This window comes from Sphaeramia orbicularis, chromosome 24 (assembly GCF_902148855.1).
Source record: "Sphaeramia orbicularis chromosome 24, fSphaOr1.1, whole genome shotgun sequence".
In the NCBI taxonomy this organism is placed as follows: Eukaryota; Metazoa; Chordata; class Actinopteri; order Kurtiformes; family Apogonidae; genus Sphaeramia; species Sphaeramia orbicularis.
This window is the reverse complement of record NC_043979.1, coordinates 25758901-25786442: the sequence shown is the minus strand read 5'-3', so window position 1 is coordinate 25786442 and position 27542 is coordinate 25758901. Positions and strand designations below refer to the sequence as shown.

The 27542-nt window shown below is 36.8% G+C and overlaps 3 protein-coding genes across 5 annotated transcripts; 1 reads left to right on the top strand and 2 right to left on the bottom strand.

Annotated features, from left to right (window-relative positions):
- Positions 1–409: 409 nt before the first annotated feature.
- ctsbb (cathepsin Bb) lies at positions 410–5441 on the bottom strand. The gene is made up of 9 exons (XM_030128705.1): positions 5310–5441; positions 4620–4705; positions 4387–4501; positions 3175–3290; positions 3014–3099; positions 2772–2915; positions 2032–2148; positions 1080–1208; positions 410–967 (listed from the first exon to the last, which is right to left on the bottom strand). The coding sequence occupies exons 1-9, from the start codon at positions 5430–5432 to the stop codon at positions 891–893; spliced, it is 993 nt and encodes a 330-aa protein (XP_029984565.1). The 5' UTR covers positions 5433–5441; the 3' UTR covers positions 410–890.
- Positions 5442–6544: 1103 nt separating this feature from the next.
- Positions 6545–17752, bottom strand: fdft1 (farnesyl-diphosphate farnesyltransferase 1). 2 transcript variants are annotated; one of them, XM_030128610.1, is made up of 8 exons: positions 17518–17752; positions 15015–15112; positions 11168–11351; positions 10817–10945; positions 9629–9820; positions 9111–9287; positions 7746–7898; positions 6545–7674 (listed from the first exon to the last, which is right to left on the bottom strand). In XM_030128610.1, exons 1-8 carry the CDS (start codon positions 17614–17616, stop codon positions 7447–7449), a joined length of 1260 nt encoding a protein of 419 aa, XP_029984470.1. In that variant the 5' UTR covers positions 17617–17752; the 3' UTR covers positions 6545–7446. The 2 variants fall into 2 exon arrangements, with proteins under 2 accessions (XP_029984470.1, XP_029984469.1); XM_030128609.1 differs by lacking the exon at positions 17518–17752 and having other exon boundaries at positions 15015–15438.
- A 3805-nt stretch (positions 17753–21557) lies between these two features.
- Positions 21558–27458, top strand: LOC115415138 (uncharacterized). 2 transcript variants are annotated; one of them, XM_030128611.1, is made up of 3 exons: positions 21558–21786; positions 21965–22075; positions 23611–27458. In XM_030128611.1, the coding sequence occupies exons 1-3, from the start codon at positions 21773–21775 to the stop codon at positions 24767–24769; spliced, it is 1284 nt and encodes a 427-aa protein (XP_029984471.1). In that variant the 5' UTR covers positions 21558–21772; the 3' UTR covers positions 24770–27458. The 2 variants fall into 2 exon arrangements, with proteins under 2 accessions (XP_029984471.1, XP_029984472.1); XM_030128612.1 differs by having other exon boundaries at positions 21708–21759.
- Positions 27459–27542: the final 84 nt, after the last annotated feature.

Sequence of the window (27542 nt, the reverse complement as noted above, 5' to 3'; positions counted from 1 at the left end):
TTTTTTGAAAATTTATATTCATATTATTCTTGGAAATTCATGCCTTTTCATCCTCAGGTGGACCCTAATACTCTTGTCAATATGATATATGTTTTTGCAAAGTAGGTGAGGTACTCTTTCAAAGCAGGTAAGTAAATTTACATTTGTCCGTGGAATAGTTTTTAGTTTACAAAGCCTCCAAAGTAGTTTCTCAAACACAACAAACTGTAGAGTCTGGTTTGCATCTCCAGTGTCAAGTATACAATGGAGATTGGATACTTTCATGTGCTGAACTAAATCCTGAAGCAAAATGAATTTGTCAGCTTGCACTATACAGGGGAGTTTGTATTACGCATTTTTCATTATCGTCTGATATTTTTAAAGCACACCATGATAAATGGGAAAATTAGGATATATTACTTGCTAGGTATAGCTGACATAGTAAGAAATACAATTATAGGGTTTTCTACCAAACAGTGCCTTAATATATGTACCAGCTGCTATTCTGTCATGTGTTTGATGTTTGTTGTGTCTTTTGATTCTTCATAATCATGTTTGTTATGTTTTCCATGTTAATGGTCTAAGCTGTTTCCTTCATGTTCTCTTTTCCATATTGATGACAATGGATGTCATTTATTTTCTGCCCTGTTGTGAAGTCTTGCCTGACTGCATGGTCGATAAAAATTCCTCAGAGTCACACATTTGTAAATAATCCTTGCTTTCTTTTATTTCTGACCTTTACATTTCCTTTTGAAGCCACACTTATGATGTGGAATAAAACTGGAGATCAGCATAATCATTCATTTAAAACAACGATTCATCACAAAACGTAGTGTTCCTTATGGTGTACATTTTTCCTCTGCAATGCAGCTTTCCTTTTAATATTTCTTGGCCGATAGCGCCCCTTCTCTCTAGTTGAGTGGGATTCCTGTAACCATCTCTGATTCGATACCACATTCATCATTTCCTCGCTTGATCTTGAAATAGCCTAAGATGAAAAACAGGAAAAATAAGATTTAAGGTCAGTTCTTCTTTTCTATATGAGTCACCACTATATCTTTTCATTATAAATGCATCAGGTTTGTGTGAGTGTTATACACCTTTGTCTCCCCAGTCAGTGTTCCATGAGTTTGCAGCCAGCCAATAGGGCGTCCCATTCTCCTCACCCCAGCCCAGGATCTTAATGGCATGACCACCCAGCATCTCACCTGTCACATGCTGGTACACACCTATCAGAGCATCACATAAAACTTAACACCTTTTGTAACCCAGGGGCCAAAACCAGCAAACAGAACAAATTTACAAAGTGCAAAAATTACACTAAAGATATTAACACTCAAGAATGTCAAACTCATATTAGGTCAGGTTCCACATTCAGACCAGTTTGATCTCAAGTGTGTCGGACCAGTAAAATACTATCATCTTGAATTTAGGTACAATTTTTCTCTTTGTTTTTAAGAGAACAATTGCAAAAGTAAAATCACCTTGTGAAAATATTTACTATTATTTTACAAAAGATATGAATAAGCTATGAACAACCTGAAATTTGTTAAGAAAAATAAGTGCAATTTTAACAATGTTATTCCTGTTATTAAATGATATGTGCATTTGTAGCTTCAAAACAATCTGTGAGTTGTAATGTACATATGTGAATGCTAAGATGAAGCATAATATTGACATTTTAGATGGTTCAGGTTATTCACTTTTTTTTTTTTTTTTGTGAAAGGATACTTTGTAATTATAAACATGCTCCTAATGTAATGTTACTTTCTTGTACAAAATCAAGGAGAAAAAAAACAAAACATTTTAATGCTATTATTTTACTGTTGGAGATCCAAATTTGCATCTAACCCCTGAACTAAAATGAATTTGACCCCTGTGTTGTATCCTATAAACATGTAAAGGCTTTCAAACAGTTGATGATATATTTCTAGGACAGTGGTTCACAACCTTAGATCTGGACATGTTACAAGATTATTTCCATAAATACAGTCACCTATATGTGCTCCAGAGTTCATAGCATAGTGAAGTAGAATTACCAGTCTAACCCACCAGTCTTATACAGCAGAAAATCGGCATATACAGAGAAGGCTGCCTCCACAGGCCCATTCTTGAACAGCTCAGTCATGATCTGCTCTTCCTGGGATGGAATGCTGTATGAGCGTCTGCCTGGAGAGGGAGACACAGGAAACATTAGCAAGAGAAGCATGCTGTTATTAACCCATAAACACCCGGTATTACTTTTGTGATAGTTACCAAATAAAATTTTCTCTCTATTTAACCTTTCTTAAGTGATTTATCATAATATTATCCTCTCCATTTTGCATTTTTTCCCCAGTGAAAATCAGGTACTTTCCTGTATTTATTCTACCGATCCTGTACTTTAATCATCATGCTGAGATTACATTTGAAGGTTATCATACCAACAAAGAGAAAACTTGACAAAAAGTTACTTTTTCAGTAAAATCTGTCATTAACTGAATATAAACCAAGTGTTTCTATCTACTGTCATTGATCCAACTCTATGGGTTTTACTGGTGAATCAATGTTGTAGAAGATGATGGTGTTTCCACGTTCACTTCAGAGCCTCTGAATGTCCAAATGGGCCATGTCTAATGACCATGAAAATATGGCAAACTGTATTTTACACCAATTATTTACATGTAATGATAGGATTAGTGGCTCTAAGGTTATTAAACATTTTACATCAGTAGATGTTTTTGGTCAGTGGTGTATATTTGGGCCTTTATGGGTTAAAAAGAAGCACATTTCAGTTGAGTTTATCTGTTTACCAAAGTGTTTGTCCTTCTGGTAGGATGGTGAGTATCCGTCAATGCACTGCTCCTCACACTTTGGAGTGTCCTGTTCACCCTGACAAGGAGGACGAGTCCCGTTTACGTGATGCTCACAGGGAGCGATGGTGTAGGGCCGGCAGCCTATCACACACACAAACACACAGCTACTATGGGGTGCAGCTTATTTTTACAGGTTTGTGACAATCAGCATTATCTGCCCATATATAAGATGCACTTACCCACTTTGGAGTCATACAGGCCTCCCGTGACAAGTCCTTTCTTCACCCAGAATTCCCATGCAACAGTGGGATAACCACCATAACATCTGCAACCACAGTCAGTCACACACTGAACAACATGAGTGATACCAACAGACTGGTTTTGTGACACTGATACTCACCCCATGCCACATTCATCACAGCAGGACAGCAGATCCTCAGCAGAGATCTCCACATTTATCTTACCACTGCTGTGGATACATATCCTGTCTGATATGGCCTCTGCTGCCCCAAAGGCCTGTTTGAAATCAAACAAAAATATATCAATATATATATGAAAAGGAAATGTACTTCACTTGAATATTTTCACTTATGCAATTTTCTACTTCTCCATTACATTTCAGAGGTAAATATAGTCTGATAGCTTTATTTACTATTTGGATTTCAGTTTTTAGTCCCATATTTTTTGTATTAATTTTGACTCAAGCATGAAACATTTCGTCAGAGTTTGAGAACTAATGAACTCAATAAACCTTTTAAGATTATCTCAAATTTTATGGAAAATTCATCGTCACAAATCTGAAAATGGTGCTGTAAGAGATTCGATGTTTTCCCAGATTAGAAAAACTCCACTTTAGATATAAAACTAATTTTATTTTTCATCCTTTAACTGTATCTTGTATCCATGTTCATGCTCATGGAGCCTCTGGATGTCCAAATGGTCATATCTGATGACAGTGAAAAGCTGAGAAATTGCATTTCGCCTGAATTATTTATATAGTTTGATAGGATTAGTGCTGTAGAATGTAATGTACATTTTAGATCAGTAGATACTTTTGGTCAGTGGTGGATGTTTGGATCTTTATGGGTTATTCATTCATTCATTTTCAGATGTTATTATCCTCAAGAGGGTCCTATGCAGCCCTGACCTAGATGGCTGGATAGTCGGCTTGTGACCGCAGGATTGCCGGTTTGATTCCCTGGACTGGTAGAGAGTTGTTGGCTGATGTGCCCTTGAGCAAGGCACTTAAACCCCCTTTTGCTCTCCTGACATGGCAAGCCCACTGCTCCTAGCATGCAGTGTGTGTGATGGGTTAAAGGCAGAAGACAAATTTCGGTGTGTGGTGCATGTTTACATGTGTGACAAACTACTACTGACAAAATAAAGATTTTATTCTATTTTCTGGACAAATGTGGGGTACACCCTGGACATGTCACCAGTTCATCACAAGGCTGACATATAAAGATGAGCAACCAATCTCACATTCACATCTATGGGCAACTTACATTAATCAGTTAATTTCATGTTAAAGCAGTGACGAATCATGTAACATTACTCACACACTGCATCTTCATGTCTGCTTTTATTTACTGTTTTTCTTCATCCCACTTACCCAACAGGACCCACAGGAGCCCTGGTCTCTGATCTGCTGGATGGTGGGACACTTGGGCCACTGTTTTCGTGAATCAAAGCTGTCTGGGAGTTTGATGTTGTCAGTGTTGTGAACTCTGTGCAAAAGGAGACGGGGAATAAACACTGCAGATAAGACAAACCTGCTGACTATCACCTGTTTGGACACGTGACAGGCTGTATCCACACAATCTTATACAATAAACTATAACTTACACCTCTGGCAGTTTGGGTCCATTCAGTATCGTTCCACACAAGCCTTTGACATAGCTCACATCTACATTCTGGAAGTTCTGCCCAGCCTGAAGCAAAGTTAATGCTCAGAATTAGTGATAAGACAAGCACACATGTATTAATAACCACTTTATTCAATAATCAATTTCACACTGATTCAACCAGTGAGCAGCTTCACTTACGTGACTGAACAAACATCACCCCCAGTCTAACAGACAGTGCAATATTCACCCTACCTCAGTGCCATACTCACAACTAATGCACCTTTTTTCTGAATCTTACCTTGTATATATCCTGTATTGCCTGTATATATTATTATTAGTTGTACATATTTCTCATCTGCAGAAGAGCATTAGCTTTTGGTAATATTAGTAGTTTTGTAGTACTTTAGTAGTGTATGCATATTTAATTTTTTTTATGTTGTAGCTTTTTTTTACATTGTTTACATTCTTAAGTACGTGTGTGATATTTTTATAGAGTCCTTTTTTGCATTAATTACTTTTGCTACTAAACAAATTTTCATTGTTCCTGTGACAGTGACAATAAAGATCTATTCTATTCTATTCTATTCTATTCTATTCTATTCTATTCTATTCTATTCTATTCTATTCTATTCTATGTGCTTCTCAAACACAGTAAATAAACATGATGGTGTGATGGAGATGTTCTTACCGTCCAAGTGGTGTTGACCTTGTTAATAAAATTGATCATCTCTGAGGAGAGAATAGGAAGGTGAGGCCGAGCCCAGGTGACAGAAACCGTCATCACAAGACAGAGAAAAGCCGCTCGATACATCCTGAGAAACAGTACACAGTCTCTGAATACACTGAAATATATGCCCAGCACATGTTTATCATCTCTACTAAAACATATTCCATTTTTGTACATCTGCAGTTCATTTTAATACAATTCCAGAGCAGTTAAAACAAAAGAAAAAGCTGCAACTTCTAATCTTCACACTGTGTTTGTTGCTATAGGAAGTCTCCTGCATCAACATGTGCAAAACAGTTCACTCTTAACCTAAAGATATTTTTGTAATAAATGTAAATTGCAAGTAGATTAAAAAAATGAAACACCAGAATGAAATCAAAGCATCTGTGAAAAGAAGACCTCAGTTTTTTACCTGTTCTGTGATGGATGTTTGCTTTGAGACACGTCTTTCCTCAATCTGAACTAAAACAGCTATCCTCTCCAGTTTTAATGATCTTTTTACAAGCACCAAGTTATGGCATCACATGTCTGTTTAATGTGTCAGGATGCTCCTCATGTGATGAACAAAGTCTTTCCAAAGGTATCATCTGGCACCATTTATGAAAAAATATACATTTACTGTCAACATGGTGCCAGTCATTCCCATTTATAATTGTTTAGTCAGAAACACATACATCCAAAAGCAGGCTTGCAACATGAACCTTGAACCTGATTGTCATACATAGTCAAGTATGTGGACAGTGACGTAAAACTTGTAATTTCTTTAAATGAAACTGTGGACTTTCAGCTTAAATTAAAGGGGTTTAACCAAAAATATTGCTTTAATCATTGAGGAATTGCAACAATTTTAAACGTAATTCCTCCAGTTTAAGAGGCTCAAAAGTAATTGGACAAACTAAGATCATTATAAATATGAGGACTGTTTTTGTCTGGAACCCATCGACATCACCAAACACTGAGTTTCCTCATGCAGCTATTTTATTACAGTGATCTTCAGTTACTGTTTCTGGGTCTTTGTCTTTTCAGTTTAGTCTTTAGTAACATAAAAGCTGCTTGATTAGGCTGAGATCCACTGTCCAACTATATATAGACCTGACTCTATATATTCAGAAAATCATTCATAATTCCCCAGTGAAATCAGAAAAAACTGACATCAACCAATCATGTCGGTCCTCAAAATAAGCCTTTTCCAACACTTCAGATCTCTTCAGCTCTTTATTTTCCCAAATATGTACAAATCATTATGTCACATTACATAGCAATGTTCGTAGCTCTTCTTTGGTTCTGTACAAGGTTACTCTGAGCTAGCCTTTCTACTCACCAAAGGTGTGTTAAGGACACTTAGCTAGTCTTCATACACACACACACACACACACATACACACACCTTTCTGATATTAAATTTATCAGAATTACATTTGCTGAATATGTTTGTACTCCCTTACAGATGTCAGAGACAGTGTTAATTAAAATTACACCTGAATTGCACAGTTCTGTTCCAATTTTAAAGTGGGCTCGATACATGAACAAATCCATCCACATCACATAGAATGCTGTAAAGTGCTCCTCTAACAATTCTTTTGTGAAAATGTTTATCGTGTTATTGTGTTTGAGTTAACATGAAAAAAAGTAATTTACTGTGTCACCAAATATCCTGAAGTGGACAGTGTCATGTACAGCATTGTGATCCATCAGCCTGCTTTAAATGACAAAATTAACGCTAACAATGTAATATATTCTCTTTTCTTGAAATTCTTAAACAAAACCAATCAAATTCCGATTAAGGGTAACCAAAAAACAAAAAGAAAAACATCATCAAACAAACGGCCCTGAATTCTTTCAATGTGCTATTTCTGCTGGTGAATATAACCACACAACACTGTGTGTAAATAATTTATCCAGATACAGGATGGACTACCACAAATAACTATGAATCCAACTAATGAGTCTGCCAGCAGTAACCCTCCACAGCCTGGAGTCCAAGGTCCTGGAACGGCCATAAAATGGAGGGCAGAGTGGGGGACAAGTGCGTATTTTCCACAGTCAGAGGAGATCCAGAGTGGCGAGAGCGCAGATGGTTTTCTCAGTCTGTGAGGGTCTCATTGTCCTTGCATGTCTCCTGTTCCCTGAGCCTGAGCGGCTGTCGTACTGAGGTACTGCCAGCTGAGAGCGGCCAGCAGCATGGCGGCGGACAAATACATAGGTGTCAGGTGGAGGGTCCTGGGGGGGAGGCTAGACTGTGACCAGGCTGACTTCTCTCGGATTACAGCCAGAATGTGCAGCGTCTTATCCCGCGACGGGTCAGTGAGGGACACTTTCTGTAAAATCTGCACAAAGAGAAAACATTAAACCTCTGTCATATGATGGAAAACAGAGTAAAACATGAAATCACACCAACCTCCTGACTGTACTGGGTGATGATGGTCTGCACCGCTCTCATGTTAGTGGCTTCCATCATGAGTGTGACCGCCTGACCCTTTCTGATCTTCACGACTCCCTGGAACACCATGGGATTGTTGTAGCACGTCGATAATGTCGCTATCGCCATCACCTGACCAAAAAGAAGAATAACATGAGGGATGGAGTATATTTCATCCAGTGTCACTGTAGTTCCAGCTGGTTAATGTTTTGAGTCAAAGAAAATGCTTTCAAATGTCAAATTTAACTGATTTTCTTTGTTTTATATCATATTTAGATTAGTCACACAAGTCAAGCAAAATCAAAATGTCAAACCCCCGCAAATTGTGACTACCACCAATTACTAATTATTGTTCATTCATTCATTTTCTAAACCCGCTTTATCCTCACGAGGGTCATAGGGGTTGCTTGGAACCTATCCCAGCTACTTTTGGGCGAAGGCGGGGTACACCCTGGACAAGTCGCCAGTTCATTGCAGGGCTGACATATAGAGACAATCACTCTCACATTCACACTTATGGACATTTTTTCGATTAACCAATTAACCTATCAATGCAGGACTTTGGATGGTGGGAGGAAGCCGGAGCACCCGGAGAGAACCCACGCAGACATGGAGAGAATCCACACAGAAAGGTCCCACCCCATCGACTGGTGGTGGAATTGAAACCAGGACCTTCTGGCTGTGAGGCGCGAGTGCTAACCACTTACTAATTATTGTCTAAGGCCAAATCCACAATCATGCATATATTTTTATAAACAAATATATACAACACCCAAACTAAAAAAAGATTCTTAACTACATTTTACAAAATATCTCTGCACACATGACAAAAATGACAATACTGGGTGATGAATCTGAGCAGCACTGCAAAATTAAGCTACTGTGCAAACTAATGTAAAGAAACTGGTGGATTATATCTGTCATTGTTGTTAGTGTTGCAGGTGTGTGTGTGGGTGAGACATGATTATTCCTAAAATCTCAGTATTTACATTCCCATACTCTCACACACACATTTTGAGAGAATATTTCCTAGTGAACAAAAACAGTATTTGTGTGGAAAAGAGACCCAATGTAGAGGAAAATGTTTACTTATAATATCTAAGTGTGGACAGGGCCTGAAGGATGGATGAATAAACTGTTCAATAGTGAAGCCTGTTTATTTTGGTTTAAATGTTAAATTAACAGGAAATATTTTACTATATGAAAAGATTTCAAGAACTATCATCAAATGAAATCACTGAATTAGCGTATAAAAACACAGTCACATTACCCTCATTGTGTGAATATTTGCTTTGCTTTTCCAGACTACTGTGACTGTATCCTCACTCAGAACTCACTCCATACCTGAGGAATAGCACAGAAATTAAAGACGCTCTGGTTGCGGAGGCGGGACAGATAAGTGATGACATCTGGGACATGGCGCAGAGCATCGGTGACCAGGAGGTTGAGGCAGGACAAGGCCGACTCCAGCTTCTCAGGCTGAGCCAAATCCTCCAAATGACCTGCAAACTGGCTCCACGCCTGCAGAAAACATTTACACAAAACAATGCATGGATGTCCCTTTTTTAATCTATTAAAATCACATAGATCGGAAGTTCAGTTACATAAACTGCTTGACAACTTAGAAAACTAATATTATGTTTCAAGATTTGTTGTTTTTATCTATTCAATATTTGCACATTTGACAAAAACAGGATTTTTCTAAGCTGACGAAAAACTTTGGGTTTGCCTTTCAGTGTACTCCTGCTGCCACATGTACACCTTTTGTATTCCCACATGTGCTTCATTATTTGCACTGGGTGTTTATGTGCATACCTGCAGGCTCAGTACACTTGTATCAGGACAAAAGAACACGTTCCCACCTCTTGTGGCCAGAAGGCACGTCCCTCCTGTGTGTCCTCTAGATAGTCTCGGATGATGTTGGTCTTCTGCAGGAACAGACCCATGGAGTTGGCCAGCTCAGTGTCCTGCCCCACCTCAGGGTCCTCCAGCTGGGACGCAGAGAACAGCTGAGACAGTCCTATGCCAACCAGCCCTGCCACATAGTGGCAATACTGCACCGAGGAAAACCAAAACAACAAGGATCAGTTTCATGACAATGACAATCAGAATCAGATTTATTCACCAAGTGTCTTCAAAGAATACAAGAAAAACTTTACTCCATTTTTTTTTTAAACTATGCTCTCTCTGTACAACATAATAAACAACCACTAAAAAACACAACTAAAACAGAGTTTAAATAACTAAAAACCTTTTTGTACAAAAAAATGTATAACCCATTTCAGTTAATCAGTCACAAAGACATCTACAGTGTTATGGCTGGTGCAAAGGAGCAGGGAGCAGATCATAAAATAAGGCACAAATTAGAGTCATAAATTTAATTAAAGTGATAGTTTTGCACTCATGATAATGTTAAATGAATATGCTGCTCTTTCATCCTGGAATAAAGAACAGATGGACCTGAAACTGTCAGAGCTGGTTAATATGGGAGCACTTACATCAGTTTAAAGGACTCACAAAATAGTACTATTACTCAATGTGACAACCACTTCATTTATGACTTCATGATCTTCTACTTGTATTGCATTAAACATTGCATTTTCTTGTCAATAAAAGCTGTAGTTTGAACTCAGGTTGTCACAATTATGAAATTTTAGTTGATGATTAACGGTCACACAAATAACTGCTATTAATAGTTTAATCACTTAACACTAAAACACATACATACTCAACATCTCTGTTTGCCTTATAGGCTTTGAAAACAGGCAGACTTAACATAACTAAAAAAATCCCTGATAATGATGAAAAGAGCACAACATGCTTTAAAGAGCTTTAATCAAATCCCAAATGTGAAAATAGTGATAAAATAGGGCAGGTCAATGGAAACCATTATGACAATTATAAACAATAATTGCAGTTCGCATCAAGAATTTCAATAGAGCAATGACTGGCCTGTTTGCACTGTATTTGCTATTGTAACAGAGACTTTAAGACACTTTAACCTGGATAAATAAACTGTCCTCAGACATCGACATAATAACAATGTTCACCTGGTCCCACTCTTTCATGGATCCCACTTTCTTCTCCAGGAATTCGGCCATTCCCACTCCCATACGGTGGCAGATATCTGAAATGACCTCTCTGTACTCCTGAGCAAGGTTTCTGAATTCCAGTGATATCTGAATTGAAGTGACATAAAAAGACAAAAGACAGACTTTTTAAATATTTCGTAGTAAAATGTGCTATTAACCTACACTCATTGCAATGGCTGGTGCAGGAATAAGGGAACCAATTACAAACAACACATTGAATTATGTCTATTAACCATCATTATAAAAGGATTAGAAATGCATGTCAAAAGTGAAACAACAATCACTGTTACATCTTGCTGTGCTACTGACCGTGGGGAAGTCCTCCAAAACCTGCCGGTCTTTCTCCTGACTCTCTGTGAAACACCACTCATCCTGGTACAGGAAGGTGTGGAAGTTGTTCAGCATGGGCACCTTCTTATCCAGAGGAATACTCATATCATCTTCCACTGTGTCAAGCGCTCGCAGCACCAGGTAGAAAATACAAACTGCATGTCTGGTTCAGATAGGGGGAAAAAAAAAAACAAAAAAAAAAACATGTGAGCGACAACTGCTGACTCAAAACATGAGTGGACAAAAATAGATATGTTTTCAACAAGGTCTAGGCGAGTCTATATGTAGAAGTTTCACTTTAGGCAGGGATATATATATATATAGATATTTGCAGTGCACTGACATGTATACAGCAAAGATGTGTGTTCACAGACAGCTGCCAGTTCTCTGGTATTTCCGACATGACATGTGAACTTTAATTAGACACTGACACTGCAGCAGCATTGTCTATAACATCAGCACTTCCCTTTGCATTCTGCAGGTCAAACCATGAGGGTTTGTCCCTAATAAATGTATTATATGGTCAGGTTTTGCTGTTACTTCTAATTGTTTGGACATCTTATTTTTATCAGCTTCTTTTGGATTGATCAAATCTTTTCCTGGGCGAGACAAAGTCATTTTCCACAAAAGACAAAAGGACACAAATACCGACAGCAACCTTGAAACATGCTTTGTGTGCTGACATACAACAGGTGAACAGCAGCAACAGGAAGAGGACAAAGAAAACTAGTGTGTAGATGTTACAATGGATTTGCATTCAGTTTGGTTGTATATTTACTTCTGCTTCATAGGCTTGAGTCAGTAGTGGATATGGTGCATTAGAATTGTTCAGAGTTTAGACATTTATACATACAGACGCAAAAAAAATGATTAGACCACCCCTTGTTTTCTTCAGTTTCTTGTTCATTTTAATGCCTGGTACAACTAAACGTACATTTGTTTGGGCAAATATAATGATAACAACATAAATAGCTCATAAGAGTTTAATTTCAGAGTTGATATCTCGCCATTTTCTATGTTTTCTTGATAATAACCAAAATCACTTCAGTTCTTACATCAACATCTATGGCACTGTACTGCCAAAAACAGTGCTTTAAGGCATTCTATGTTTTCTTTTTGGTCTGTTTTAGTCACATGATTCACACAGGAGTTAGTACTTGATTGCATAACCATTGTTTTTGATGACTTTTGATGGTATAATAATTTTTTCCGTGACTGTATGTGATAAATTAATGGAACGATCTAATACCAACTGTCTTACCAAAGAATTGAGCCACCGTGCACCAACAGGACAGCTTCAGTGCTCTAGGGCATCAGCTCTTTACTTTTTTTTTTTTTTTTTTTTTTTTTAAATACTTTTCCCACTTTTTTTTTGGTGGAGCCATGTCTTAACATGCCAATCCTTAACCCTTAACATCCCCGTAGACCATTCGTGTTTATTTTTGTCATTTTTCTTTTTTGATTTTGTGATCATTATGGCTTATGGAATGAATGTTTCTTTTTTGGCCTTTTTTAATCTAATGTCAGTTACTCTTACAGGTTTATTATACACTACTAGGGATGTAACGATATGAAAATTTCATATCACGGTGATTGTGACCAAAATGATCACGGTTATCATTATTATCGCGATGTTGTTGAAATTGTGCAGAAAATGTTCAAAAAGTACTAATACACACACTGAAATAATTTAACCAAGTTGTATTTAAAAAAAAAAAAAAAGCAAAAAAACAAATACAATAATTGGTACAGTCTACCTTCTGTTGGCAGAAACTTTAAAATATTAACCCTTAGTGGTCTGAGCCTATTTTGTCCGTTTTTCAGTCCTTTTGATTTTGCCGTTATATACTATATAACAAATGTTTACTATACCCATGTTTGGTATCTTTTTTTTCAGCACAACTTCATTTATATCATCTGCCTGTTTTTTTCACTTTAACAACTGACAACATAGCAACATAAAAGGACAAAAAACACAAAAAAAAAATATAAAATCCGATTTGAAAAATGTATATAATTTATTGCATAAATAACACACAGATGCTTAACGAACCTTTTCAAAAACTTTAAAAGTGAGTATTGGTTCCAAATATTAGGTATATAAAATCAAAATTGTGATAAATTAAAACTGTACTCAAATATTTGAAGGGTTTTTTTTTTCCCCTAAAAGTGTGGTAATCAAGCACGGTTATCATGATAATTAGAATTTATACGGTAATACTAACTGTCTGCAATTTTACCACGGTTTATCGTTATACCGGTAACTGTTACATCCCTATACACTACAGACACTTTTTATTTATAACACTTAGTAAATTAGAAGGATCCATAAGGGTAAATCTGCTATTATCATGAAACCATTCAGTGATAGTATCTGATGGGAGAGATGAGTTTCATTCATTATTTATCCGAACTGCACAGGACAGAGCATTAAATCTAATAAATGTCTGCGTATGAATTAATACACAATGTTATATTAACCAGTTCTATCTCTTCCTCTTATATGTATGTGTGCAAATATTTGCATCTACCTACAGAATCTAGTTGTAGCTGTATTGCATAGACAGTGGCAGTTCATTCACTTGTTTTACATTTAGTGTTTTTATTGCTGCTTATTTGCTTTAGGTCTTTTATTGGAGTACACTGTAAGCCCGGAATTTGTATTTACTAAAATGCTTTAATTACAATGCACTTAAATGATTTAAGTTTTATGATGTTACTATAAAATGTTAAGTATATTCTACTAATTTGTAGACATAGTTGAAAGTACGAAAAAGTTTGAGTTGAACGGAATTAAATCACTAAGTTTTAGTCATGACCACACCTTTTTATCTTCGCATTGCATTGTGGGTATTGGGCATGTTGTTGAAAATGTGTTATTTTTATGTGCAGGGGTTCACCAGGGTTGCGGTGTTAGTGTTAATTTGGATTTAATATGTGTATGGCAGTGTTTATTGGCCTTTTTGTGTTTGTTTTTGTATTTTTGTAGAGCTACACCATGAGTCAGAGCCGTAGGAAGAACAATGACTTTTCTGTTTATCTAAGCCTATTATTGCACAGTAAAAATTTAACTGACTTGTTAAAATAAAACTGATTCCCATACCAGCATATTACATCGGACTAAATACAAGACATAATATTTTAAGTTATTTGGAACAACTTCATATCTAGTTTAGTGAGGAAAAGAATTTTTGAGTTTGATTAATTTAGAAGATGTTGTATAATCAATGATAAATAAATCTAGCTGCAATTGAGAAAACTAGTCAGTGTAACCTGAAATGCTGAGTTGAATGGTTAGACAGTGGGGCTGATTTTACAACCGATTTAAAGTACAAATAACTTGTCTTTTAGTGTTTTCTACTTAGTTTAATTTCAATACTTTTAGCATTAAAGTTGAACCTACTTAAACCAATTGATTAGTCGATCATTACTCAAATCATTTAAGTGCAATCATTTGCCTCAAATTTATGGAGTAAATTCTACTTATCTGGGCTTACAGTGTATTGGATGTATTATTGTCCTGTTTATCATGCTTGCCTACTGTCTGTGTGTTGGTAGTAAAAGGCATGTCAAGATAGATGCCTTTTCTGGCAGGCAGTTGTAATTGCAGCTGCAAAATCTTACTTGAATCTCACTTTTCAGGACAAAAGCCTTACACAAAATAACTTTACAACTGCAGAGACACCAGCTGTTGTTGCATATGTCCAGACAGGCCTTGCAGACACAGAAGCACAACAATGAAAATGCACCAAACCAAACATGTCTGCAGACACACCCCTCACAGGAGACCAGCCCAGATGTCGGTCCGCCTGTGGTTCTGACTCACCTCAGCTCCCCGTCCAGAGCCTGGATCACAGCAGCAAAACTGCGGCTGGTTTGGTTCAGGTACAAGTAGCAGGTCCGCAGACTCTCACTCATGGACTCCTGGCAGGACAAACAGAAGAAGGTCGTGTGTCGGTAGAAGCCTGCGGGTCTGAGGACGCTGGAGGGTCGGGCGGCCTCCTGCAGGCCCCGCTCCCCTCGCCTCCAGCCCGGAAGGAGGGACCGAGGAGCCCCAGAGCCCCGCGGAGCCACCGACAGAGAACGCTTAAACACGGACAGAGACACTGGACACTTGCAGCAAGCTCCGGCCATGCGAAAAACTCTGCAACACGACCCGCTACAAAACCAAGCGACGCATGTTTTACGCAGCAGTTTGCGCAGAAGTTTGGAACACGCAGAGGACGAGAGAGCGGAGGGGTCGGCCGAGGTAAAACAGGACTTTGGGGAAGCAACAAGAGGCGTAACACTGATCTGAGACCAGTATGGCCTGGTAAAGTTAGAGCACAGGCCTGGTCCAGAGCCTGTGTAGATCTCCTGTTGTGATCCAGCAGTGCGCACAGATTGGCTGAGCTGCTCCACCCACCTCTACCCAAAACAACCAGCTGTTTCCTAACCCTGTAACTTCTGCCTGCAAGAACCGACTGTTTTACACACTTTCAGCCCTTTGAGCTTCTTAAAAATAAGCAGAATTGCACAGGTTATACTGCATCAAACGGTGTAAAAAAAAAAAAAAAATTAAAAAAAATAATAATAATAATAATAATAACAACAACAACAATAATAATAGATTTAAGAATCATCATCAGCTGTGACTATACCTACATTACAGCATTTATTTTCTTCCATGTGTTTCACCTCCAATCACAATAACAAAACAAAAAGCAGAGTTGAATCAACAGTTTTCTAACTATTATTGTGTGCTTTGCTGACACCCAGTGGTAGAAAGAGGAGATGACAACAGGACGAATAGAATGTGATAAACAAACGCGCTGTCGTGACGCATTCTGTGGAGAAATTGATATTATGATTCTAATATCTGATTGAGACCCTAAATTATGCCTCAGTTTATGGGTGCATTGTTTTGATGATAATGGCAAAAATATATAGCGTGTATATAGTTTTTTGTTTTCTTTTTTTTCTATCAAAATTACTTGAAACAAACATGTTTTGGCTGTGGTTAGGCTGTAAACTGGGATCAAGTTACTTTACATTTGTAGGTTATGTATGCGTGCGTGTGTGTGTGTGTGTGTGTGTGTGTGTGTGTGTGTGTAATTAATCTTACTCTTCTTTTATTACTATCATACTATCACTGAGGTCTATGGTATCCCATGACACGTTCTTCTGTCTTATTGGTATTCTTGTTCTGAGAATCCATTCCAGTCATATTGTATCCTCTGACACACCTCTGTTGGACTTCATTTGTCTCTGTCGGACAGAGTTTACTTTAATGTGAAATGCTGCTGCAAAATGGACAGTCTATCCTTGAAAAATATAGCAATTTTATGTTTTGTGCATAGTCAGAATTTAGTCTGCTATGTGTAGGATTTTTGAGTTACTTATGGGATCTGACAGGAATTTAGGGTAGATAGAATGATGGGCTAAGGGGGCGGGAGATTATAAATTAAACTTTATCCCGCTCCTTTTCGAATGTTGGACTTTCTTTTATATAGTCCTTTTGTTGTTTGGTTTTAATTCTAATTCTAAATAAATAAACAAATTGTTCAATGGAAATGAAAATTAAAAGAAAAATTTGATCGCAGAAAAAAAGTCACTTTACATGACAAATGCACCTAATATTCTTCATCAGGTTACAGATGAAGGAGTTGCACCTGTGACACCAGAAACACATTGTGAAATTTTTTGGTCAGTCTTTCTATTCTCCAAATGAGCAAAAACAACACTACACTACCAATACAGATGTGTAACATGTGAGGGTTATATATTACACATTTATATAGACTGTATTTTCATTATTCAGACCATGCGGACGTGTTCCAAACCATGTTGCAGGCGCTGCCAGTCTCTCCTTGGGTCACATTGGTGTTAAAACAGTTGGATTATCCGTCAACCATGCGCACATCACCTCTCTCCACGGGTGAAGCCTCCAAGCTCATTACGCAAGGCAAATCCTAAGTCAATGGTCATCTCTGTGCGTAACCCTGAGCCAACGCAGCAGTGGGAGCACAGATCTGATTTAACTGAGTCAATTAGCTGACTGTGTTTCTGTCAGATTACTAAGGAGCAAAACTAACCACCATATAGGTCAATCCATTACAATAAATGCTGTATTCGCTAAGCACATGCAGACCTAGTTACCAACATCAGGCATGTGGATGACCTGTTTGCATGTGTGTGTTTGCATCCTGCATGAGTGTTGGACAACATGAAGTAAATGCATGAGGTTTTAGATGTTTTAGTGAAGTCCATCCAAGCTACATGTGTTCAGCTGACTGCATATGCAACATGACAGCATATTTCCTGGTTTATGTTCCAGCACGGTTACTTACATAATCCAACTTGGGCATGACAGCTCTGCATCCCCCCATCTTGAACTTGAACAGGTTCAGTATCTCCTCCGGATGCCCCAGTGACTTCAGGATGTCCATGTTTGTTTCAAGCGTCGGTTTGTTAGTACTCAGACAAAGTGATGCTCAAACCTGCTGAGACGTTCCCCATCGACGCAGAGATGCTGCAGCGGTCCCATGTACCGACAGAAAATACTGCTTTCACTCACCAGTGTCGTCAGATCGACTGACGGTTCTCATTGGACAGTGCGTCATGGGCTTAGCTCCCACTGACCAATGAGCGTGCAGAGCGTCTGGTGTGATGCTCCGCCCCACAGGAATGTCAGAGCAACGCGGCGTCTGATTGGTTGGTTATTGATCCTAGAGGGAAGACATACCTGCTGAATGAAATCAGATAATAATCCGAAATGTAGAATATGTGGAAAATAGACTATGGATTGTAAAGCAGTTGAACTGTGAGAGGCCCAGAGCAGTGTTCCAGACCTCTGCCTCTACTGTGTTTATTCTGTTTTTCTATAATTGTCTATCAGTTGTGTTTGATTTGGAAGTTTAGTAGTTCCAACTGGTTCCTTTAAAGTCCAGATTTAAAATTTTGGACAATTTTACTGCAATTTTAACTAAAAAATTATGTATTTTATTACTGCAAACACTCGAGAAAGTCACCGTATTTAGCTTCCAGATGATCCACTGAAACTGCTGCCCAGCTGAAACACAGTTGATTCTCACCTTATAGAAGAGTTTTAATGCACTAATGCTGTGTCAAAGAACTATGCTATGCTCTGAAATATACATAACATAACTTTTTCATATGTTTTTTTAAGATATTCATGTTTATATCCTTATGCAGTGTTTTCATATTTCAGTATCTGTTTTTTTGTTTTGTTTTTTTTCCTAAATTTGTCTGTGTACAACACTGCTGCTGTTTTATCTTTGCATTACTCACAACCAGTGCAAAGAAATTTTGTTCTCATGAGCACTGTACGGTGTAATTTTGAATGATACAGAAAACGGAAATAAAAAAAATAAAAAAAACCTCATGATCTATCTCTTGACACAACATGTTTAATCATGCAATAATCCAACAACTATTTACCAGCTCACAGGAAGTGTTTTGACATCCTGACTTATCAAAGCAGAACAAATTACAGGTGTCAGTGAGTACAATAATGATGTTTGAACCCCATTCAGGCTCTGCAGGGTCAGGGTGTCAGTGGTACTGTTATGGTTTACTCTAGTACCAAAATGCTTTTTGTTATTTGTTGCATCTGTGTTTACACCATGTGAAGGCAAAAGTCAAATGGAGAAGAGGGTATTTGTCACTCTATTATATCTTTTTTTTTTTTTTTTTTTTACACATTCATTTATCATTTTTGATGCAGATTTAAATTACACTGAAGATTTGAACATTCATTTTCTAAAGCATTAAACATGGCCTATTCTTTCCAACCCCTCAACCTCCTGCCTCTGGTTGTACATGGCATACTTTCTCTGTCCATGGTGCAATAGTGATAATAACAACAATATTATTATTGTCACATCATGAGTAGTGATTTTACCACCATAATTCACAATGATATGAATAGTAATAAAAAATAGCAAAATACCGATAAAACAAAAAAGGTAAAAATATAAATGAAAGAAAAAAAAACAAAAACAAAAACAAAATAATAGTAGACAAATCAGCTTATTCATAATGACATCCTACACGCAAAATATGGGCATGTGGTGTTATTAATATTATTAGAGAATACACAAGTATATATAGCTCGGCAAAAACAAAACAAAATAAAAAAACAATGCTTTATTATATCTGCATATAACTGCATTTTACCAGAATTATTTCAATGCATTACTGTTAGTGGTTGAAAAGATTTTAAACATTTAGATCAGTAGTTGCTTTAGATTTTTGAGGGCTAAGGTAATAATGAATTGACATTTTTTGTGATAGTTGTGATATTTATTTATTTATTTATTTATTTATTTATTCATTCATTCATTCATTCATTTATTCCTTGTGCTTTCTGACCCGATCCAAGTTCTGTGTCAAATCTTAACTCACCTTTCCCAAACTCTGGCAGTGGTTTTGTGTGTGTGTGTGTGTGTGTGTGTGTGTGTGTATCTCCCACTGTCTTTGTGCAGGTAGTCAGAAAAACATTCTTATTATATGACCAACCTGAGAACTAAATCAGAACACTAATTTACTCTGCTTTTCTATAGTTTCTATATTCATTAAGGTTTTACCGTGGAGGTGCACCACGGCAAAACCTCGCCAAGTCAATTTTGAGAATAATGTAAAAATAGTACAAGAATAACGTCATCATAATTTTAAAATTTATGAGAATAAAGTCATATCCACTCTTTCCATGATGGAGAACTTGGAACATTTTGTGAAGTTATGCTTTCATTTGGGGTTTATGCACAATGAAATACTGAGCCTATTATCTCACCATCAACACGTTATCATTAGTCTAAGGACTTTGAAGCCAGTTTGCACACATTTGGGTTGGTTTTGTGTGTGTGTGTGTGTGTGTGTGTGTGTATATATATATATATATATATATATATATATATATAAAATTAGAAATAAATAATATTAAATTCAATAAATACATTAAATACACGTATTAATCCATCAACTCTGAAGAAAGGTCCAGTCTTAGTTTAATTTTAATGATATATGTTAATCATTGAACTGTTTTTAATCAGTCTCTTGTGTTGTCTTTCATTCTCTGTTGGATACTTGTTAATTGAAGGGAAAAAACTCTAATATCTATAGTATTACATTAGGTCACTATATGCTGCTAGAACAGCTTTGTTGCTCCTTGGCACTAATTCACTAATTGCAAACTTTAAGCTTTACTCCATTTGTCCAAATGTATTTCCTCATTTGGTGCTTTGGAGGTGGTGGAGTGTACTGTCAAAAATGTCAGCTTGAAAATTCCCACGTGTTGTTTTAGGTTTAGACCTGGTGACTGTAAAGGCCATAGGATCACATTCATGCTCATCAAAACCTTCAATGAGCCTTCGTGCCCTGATGATTAAGTTATTATCCCCTGGAAAACTCCAATGCTGCTTCATAGAACAGATTTTAAGTACAATACATGTGTGTTTTATGTATTAATCCTGCTTTCATTTCCAAAGCCTTGACTATACACACTCTAATCTACTCAGTCATGAAATAGCCAGAGTGACACCCAGAGCCGGTTGAACGTGTTACTCTGCATATCTGTGTTTATCGCAACAGTGTCATGAACTGACATGTCTTTTTTGAAGCTGTCTGTACATATTTGCATCGATAGGCCTACTAAATTTCAAAGAAACCGCAAGAAAATGAAAAACAAGTTGATGTCATTACAGTAAGTACTGTTGCCACAACACACACACTGATCCCACCGAGGATTTCATGTTTATGTCTGACATTTAGAGCCAAAAGCATCACAGCTCCACTGTCGTCCATTGTTTCATAATTATGTTATAGTAATATTTCATCAATATTACAGATACTGTCTTATTTGCATCCAGCAAAACTATTCTTTGTCTTTGATTTTATTATCCTTTTAGCAGAAACTTTTACTAATGTTAAAATGAGTAAAGTCTTTGTTATATGATAGTTCATGTATGTTTAACATGAACACAAAGTCTCAAAGTTTGTAACAGCATCAATGAATTTAATCTCATTTGAATTTTATTTCATGTCAGCCATGATACCACACACATACTGGGAAGCACAAAGACTTTTTCTATCATGTGAAACAGTGAAATTTAAAATGGGACTAACTTCGCAATTATAACTTTGCTGGAGGCCAAACAACTGGCAACTATCGCCAAACTCCAGAATCACTTTGCAGCCTCCACGAATCACTTAGACTCATAAATAAAAACACAAACACATATTCTCACCGTATTCTCTTGGCTTTAATAGTCTTACTGCTGCTTACTTATGGGAATCTGTAAATTGCTAGGCACAGAGGATGCCATAAGGCAGGTGAGGACACATTTTCCACTTTCATTCACGGACATACATCGTCACTGTGCAGCTTATGCAAAGGTCTACATGGCTGTGAGCAATGCCAAAAGGAGGAGCTCACCGCTGACAGTCAACACGTCATGAGGGAAACAGTTCAACTGTATCTTAGTTTGTCAGAACTTATCCTTCATCTGAGCACGAGCCACGGCTATGACTGTGAGCAGGAGAAAGCAGGTTTTCACTGAGCGTTCCTGAATGTGAGGAGTGTGAATGGAGTCGTCCATGTGAGTAAAGGCTGATTTTACAACAAGAATGTGACGTGTGTGTCCTAATATTGACCTGAAGTCCACAGTTGATGCATTTGGGATTCTCTGTACTATGCAGTGGATGTGTTTAGTGTGGACCGAGCCCAGTGAAGTATTCATACTGTATTTATGTGATGATCTGTTTGTTTTCATTCAGGTTGAGCCGTAAACGGCCTCTGTCTGACAGATATGAGAAGGAGCCTCCGCCAAACACAAAGAAATGTTTGTCAGATCTGACAACTCTGCTCAACAGATATCACACTGACAGGTCAGACAGACACACAGATCATCTCAGACTGCACTTAGTGCCTACATTGCTTTATATATCCATCCAAAGCCTGAATTTCTTTTTCTCCAGACATGTTTCAACAGGAAAATCCCTGTTTTATTAAGGTCATGACACATTTTTCAGTTTCTGTTGGTATTACTAGCTGGTTAAACTGTTCATCTCTAAACCTGTGCAATGCTATGATCTTATATACACTATATATATATATATATATATATATATATATATATATATATATATAAAATGTTACTCTTGAACACAGCTAAGTATAAAAAAGGATCAGTTAAATGCAATTTCTGCTCTTTTTATGGATCTGAGTGTTTTCATCCTTGTCGTTACAAAGTCTTGTTAAAAGAGAATGTCGACCCCAAGGCAGACATAACCAGAGGTCTCACAAACTGCAGGGTTATTTTTTGGTATGCTTCTGTCACTGTCCACCTGATAAAGGACTTTAAATTATCCAACTTTGCTCAACCACAGTTTTGAAGTCATGGCTCAAAAGCTTTGGATCACTTTTCCCATTTTAATCCGATCAGTGGAATCGGTTTTATGTTTTACACAGTTACTAAAAACTCTCTGTTACAGAATCTTTTTTGTTTTTTTGTCTCTCTATGTGTTTTTGGTGCTTTGGTTTGTGTGTTTGGTTTTGTTCAGGTTGTAATGTCCTCAAACATGTTGACAAGCATTCATTTACTGTGTGTTTTAAAAAGTGCTATATATGGTGGTAGCAAAAATTTGTGTTTCTATCTATCTATCTATCTATCTATCTATCTATCTATCTATCTATCTATCTATCTATCTATCTATCTATCTATCTATCTATCTATCTATCTATCTATCTATCTATCTATCTATCTATCTATCTATCTATCTATCTATCTATCTATCTATCTATCTATCTATCTATCTATCTATCTATCTATCTATCTATCTATCTATCTATCTATTTAGATTGATTAATATTTTATTGCCTATTAAAATACCCATAAAACAAATGAAATATCTACAAAGTCAATCATAGAATAGAACTATCACAAGGAGAATCAGGTCATTTTCCTACAAAAACAAGCTATTTCTATCATTTCTATGTCACACAGTCATGTTCCTTCACAGAAGAAGCCAAATTCCTTGTGCACCATTGTCAGGTTTAATTGTGGTAAAACTGATGGTTATTTCCAGGCTCAGGACACAGTTTACATAGAAAGTTAAAAGTAGATAAAAACAGCAGGACTCACTTCATCTGATATTTGTTGTGTTCAGACCAACCATCTGTATGTTTCATTAACATTATGAAATTAATACATGTTTTGGAGGCAAAAAAAAAAAGGTCAGTAGTTGGAATAATTTTGTCCACCCCTATAAATTCAATTATAATTAGTTATTCAACTTTGACTTTGCAAGTAGTAGTTTCACAAAATGTTAACATAACTGGTCAAAATCATCCACTCATCTGGAATTAAGGTGGATCTTTTACACTTTGTTGTAGTCTTTTAAGCCTTGTTTGTGAATTACAGGACCTGCTGTGGTGACCCTGAACCCTGTAAGGCCTTTGTAAATGGAAACACAAAACACCCAACTGATACAGAGATACAGACCTTCTTCCAGCAGATTTCATCTTGGACTGACTCACAGTCATCTGGGCAGAAAGTACTAGAGCATCTGAAATTCCAACAAGCCACGAGTGAAATTTTCCTCAGCGACTCGGTCAACAAGAAGTTTTTGCAGTTCCACCGTGATATCAGTGAGGAATGTGGGGCTGAAGATAAGCAGCATTCATGGGCAGTTATTGAGAAACAGGAGGAAATAGTCATGTATGGACCTTATTATCCCAATTATAACAACGGGGAGCACAGCGAGGACATCATCATTAAACAAACACAGGAGCTGCTGGAATCAGGAGCTGCTTCAGATGACTGGAAGGTGTATGTTTTTACAATGAACAGCCCGTGTTTGGCCAGAAATACAGAGCCCTGCATGTTGAACCTGGTCCAGAAGGCTCAGGAGTGGTGGCTTGTGTTTGGAGTGAAGACTCACATTGGGTATGTGAAATGCTGGGGCTTTAAAGGAACCAAAGAGACGCTGTTCCGGGTGGTCAACTACAGCCAAGTGGAGTGTATAGATCAAAGTGATGACCATGAGAAATATGTTCTAACAGCTAAAAACAGGACTAATATGAATCCATTATGTGAAAACCTGTATAGTGTGGTCAAACACCTGCTCAGGTCTGGGCCGGTGATCTTCCCTTTGGTAACCTCAGTGCAGGGGCAGGACTGGAGGAGTTACTTTAAGGGGATGCACAGTGTTTTGGAGTGCGCACCAGACGACGTGAAAACACTCTTAACACAAGAGGTGAACGGTGTGACTGAAGCTGCGCAAGTTCTACTTTCAGGGAGAAGTGAGAGTTTTCCAGAACATTTAATAAGAGGACAGGCGTTTGCACATGATCACACGTTTAACTCGCAAGCATCTACTGCCGTCCAGGATCAGATGAGACTTACATTTCAACAGTGTTGGAGGGAGATGGTGCAGGACAAGTACACTGAGTTCATCAGGGAGACGCTGACTGAAGACTTTAATCAATGCACCGTCCAGCTTTTTATCAAAGATATTCTAGAGTTCACAAAGGAATATTTGCAGATTGGAAGGATTCAGTTTTCTGAAGGACTCAGTTAATGATAGACTAAATATTGAACACTTATTATGTATGCATTTGAAATAGTCGGAGAGTTAGTATTGCAGGTATAAGAACATAATTTTTTTTTTTTAATTATCAGTGGTGATCAGAGGTGAAATCCAACAAAAACGAACAGATCTACATGTACTTTAAAAGGTTAATCAGATGTTCCCAAAATGTGGGAAATGTACAAAATATTTTATTTACACTTTATGGGCAAAAGTACTGGAACACTTTTAATTCAGAGGTTTCATTACTAACAAAGGATGGGCTAAAAAACAATAATGACAAATGTCAGAACTTGTTATTTTGGTAAGTAGAATTTTGTTTTAGTTTGTTTGTACTGTCATCTAGAACAAACTAATTTGAAGTTAGTTAATTTACTCCAGTTGATTTTTTTTTTACATTATAATTCTTTTAAATATTCTACCACTACATTTATTAAATATTTGTCATATGACCAGAAATAATCACTTTAAACTATAAGTAATCATCTGGTTTCTTCAACTCTCACTCAGGAAGAAGAATCAGACTTTAACCTTAACAGAAATATTGATTTTGACATTTATCCTGATAATTATTGACAATAACTGACATAAACATCTTTATTTCAGTATTTCAAGTCAGTGTGAAGGGGGATCTATTGCATATAGTGTATGAGCCTCCTGGATATTTCTACTGTTTTTTCCTCTTAAAATCATTCTAAAAATTAGAGTTACACTTATTTACTTACTCAAAATAAAATATAAATAGAGCACATTTGTTTTTTTTAATAGGCTGAATTTAAGGATGCAAAACTTTTTCTATATATACATTGGACCTATTCCTGTCATATTTCATTCACAAATCTAAATCTGTGTCACCGAGCACCTTTCCTTACCTGAGATACTCCGTCCACCTGACTGGTGTGGCAGATCAGGACACTGATCAAGGCCACCTTAAAATGTGAAGTAAAAATAAGTCTTGTGTTTATGTTTTTTTAGTGTGATTTTAGTTATTTCTATTGGTTTTTCAAGAAATCAACAAAGCATAAATTATGACAGTTGAGCACAAAATATTAGGCAAAAAAATATAGGAAAATTCAAAATCAGTAGAATAATGACTTTAAAATAACTAAAATCAGTTTTCCTAAATGTCCAGTCTACTACTAACAGCAGCAGTCAGACGGAGCCTGAACACTGATGTAAAAATCAAGACATGCTCTGTTTCATCAACTTGTCATGTGACACTGGTCATGTGACGTGTAAATCCAGTCAATGAACATCTACTTTGGTGCCTTTACACTGTAGTTTACACATAGTTTCATGACTTAATGAAGTCTCTTCAAAGTCAACACACCTTGTTTTATCCATGATGAGTAATCAGATTCCCTCTGGCTGCTCTGGACATTTTTAGGTCTCTTGTTATGTCCTTGTTTTTTTTTTTTTTTATTTCAATATTCCACTTCTATTTAACTCCTTAATGTTCACTGGACCAGTCCTGTTCTAGATATGCTGATTTTCCACGTTTACTTACACAGTTTTTTATACATTTTCTAGATATATACTCAAAATACCAATCTCTTGAATCTTATTCATTAGATTTTGCTCCTGAAACTAATAGAAAAATGCATTTAATAAATGTTCAACTCACTATTTATTAAAAATACTTTTTTCTTATTCTACTGAGTAAATGACGCCTTTATTTATTGACGAAGTATTAATTCTCTTCTGTCTCAGTTTTTAGTGCACACTGTTGCCCATAAAGTCAGTATAAAACACTTTTACCTCTTCTCATGAAATGATTTAGTCTTGGTAGATAAAGTGTAACCGGAACTCAATATGTAATCATTCAAAGGTGATTACTGATATGTAGAAATATGAATAAAAAGAGGAATGTTGCAATATTATTCCAACTTTATGGGCAACCAGTGTATAAATATGAACATAACAGTAATCATGTCATCAGACAAACCCTTCCCTCTGGAATTAAAAAAAAAAAGTTTGAATTTCACCCAACAAACATTAAAATATTTGTGAGTAAAGGAATCCAACAGTAATCAAATGTAATAGTCACATTCACATGGTTACATTACTTATTGTATCTCTGTATCTGTAATCCATCACATTATTAATAAATGACACACATACACAGATCATGTCATGTTACATTTGCATCATGTCCAAATGCTTTGTCTTTATTAGTTTCCTCAATAGATGCACAGAGGAAGGACATCAGGTAGTGCAGTGTTTGAGCTCACCGAGAAAATCCACTGACACATGACATTGTGTCTTCTGTGTTACTGACATCACAAGTGGTGTACTACACAGGTAGATAATGGAGTGGACTTTTATTTATTTATTTTTTACATATAGGCTGATATATTTGTTACTTTGGTAGTAACATGTCCCATTATCCCACATGTACACGTTGTCATCAGACTTATCACAAACAAATTACTGCAAAAATACAGTTGCTGCTCAATACACTTCATTAAACAGCCTTCAGTTAATAGATGATGAGTATATGATAATGTGTATGGGTTGTGCTTTAATAAATATTAGTAGGTTTACTTGGAAATGTCCAAATGTGTTGTAGAAGGTGAATGCTTGTAGTGGATGCACATCTGTGCCTGTGTCAGCAGAGGGCGCTACAGTGTCAGCATCCACATCACGTTCTTCATGTGCAACTTATCTGCTGCATATAGGTAGTTTATCATATGTGTTTATAACAAAGACATGTCAAATCAATATTCACTTGTATCCGATATATTCAAATCAATAGAAAAAGGGA

What these genes read in the sequence shown, in the direction of transcription:
- ctsbb (XM_030128705.1), bottom strand. Translation starts at nt 5,432, where the DNA reads ATGTATCGAGCGGCTTTTCTCTGTCTTGTGATGACGGTTTCTGTCACC. An exon ending in CCTGTATGACTCCAAAGTGG is followed by an intron (nt 2,916 to 3,013) that starts GTAAGTGCATCT and finishes TGTGTGTGATAG; the next exon opens with GCTGCCGGCCCTACACCATC. An exon ending in CACTGACTGGGGAGACAAAG is followed by an intron (nt 968 to 1,079) that starts GTGTATAACACT and finishes TTTTCATCTTAG; the next exon opens with GCTATTTCAAGATCAAGCGA.
- LOC115415138 (XM_030128611.1), top strand. An exon ending in AACAGATATCACACTGACAG is followed by an intron (nt 22,076 to 23,610) that starts GTCAGACAGACA and finishes TGTGAATTACAG; the next exon opens with GACCTGCTGTGGTGACCCTG.
- fdft1 (XM_030128609.1), bottom strand. Translation starts at nt 15,322, where the DNA reads ATGGCCGGAGCTTGCTGCAAGTGTCCAGTGTCTCTGTCCGTGTTTAAG. An exon ending in GCTCTGGACGGGGAGCTGAG is followed by an intron (nt 11,352 to 15,014) that starts GTGAGTCAGAAC and finishes TATCTGAACCAG; the next exon opens with ACATGCAGTTTGTATTTTCT. An exon ending in TTTTGGAGGACTTCCCCACG is followed by an intron (nt 10,946 to 11,167) that starts GTCAGTAGCACA and finishes ACTTCAATTCAG; the next exon opens with ATATCACTGGAATTCAGAAA.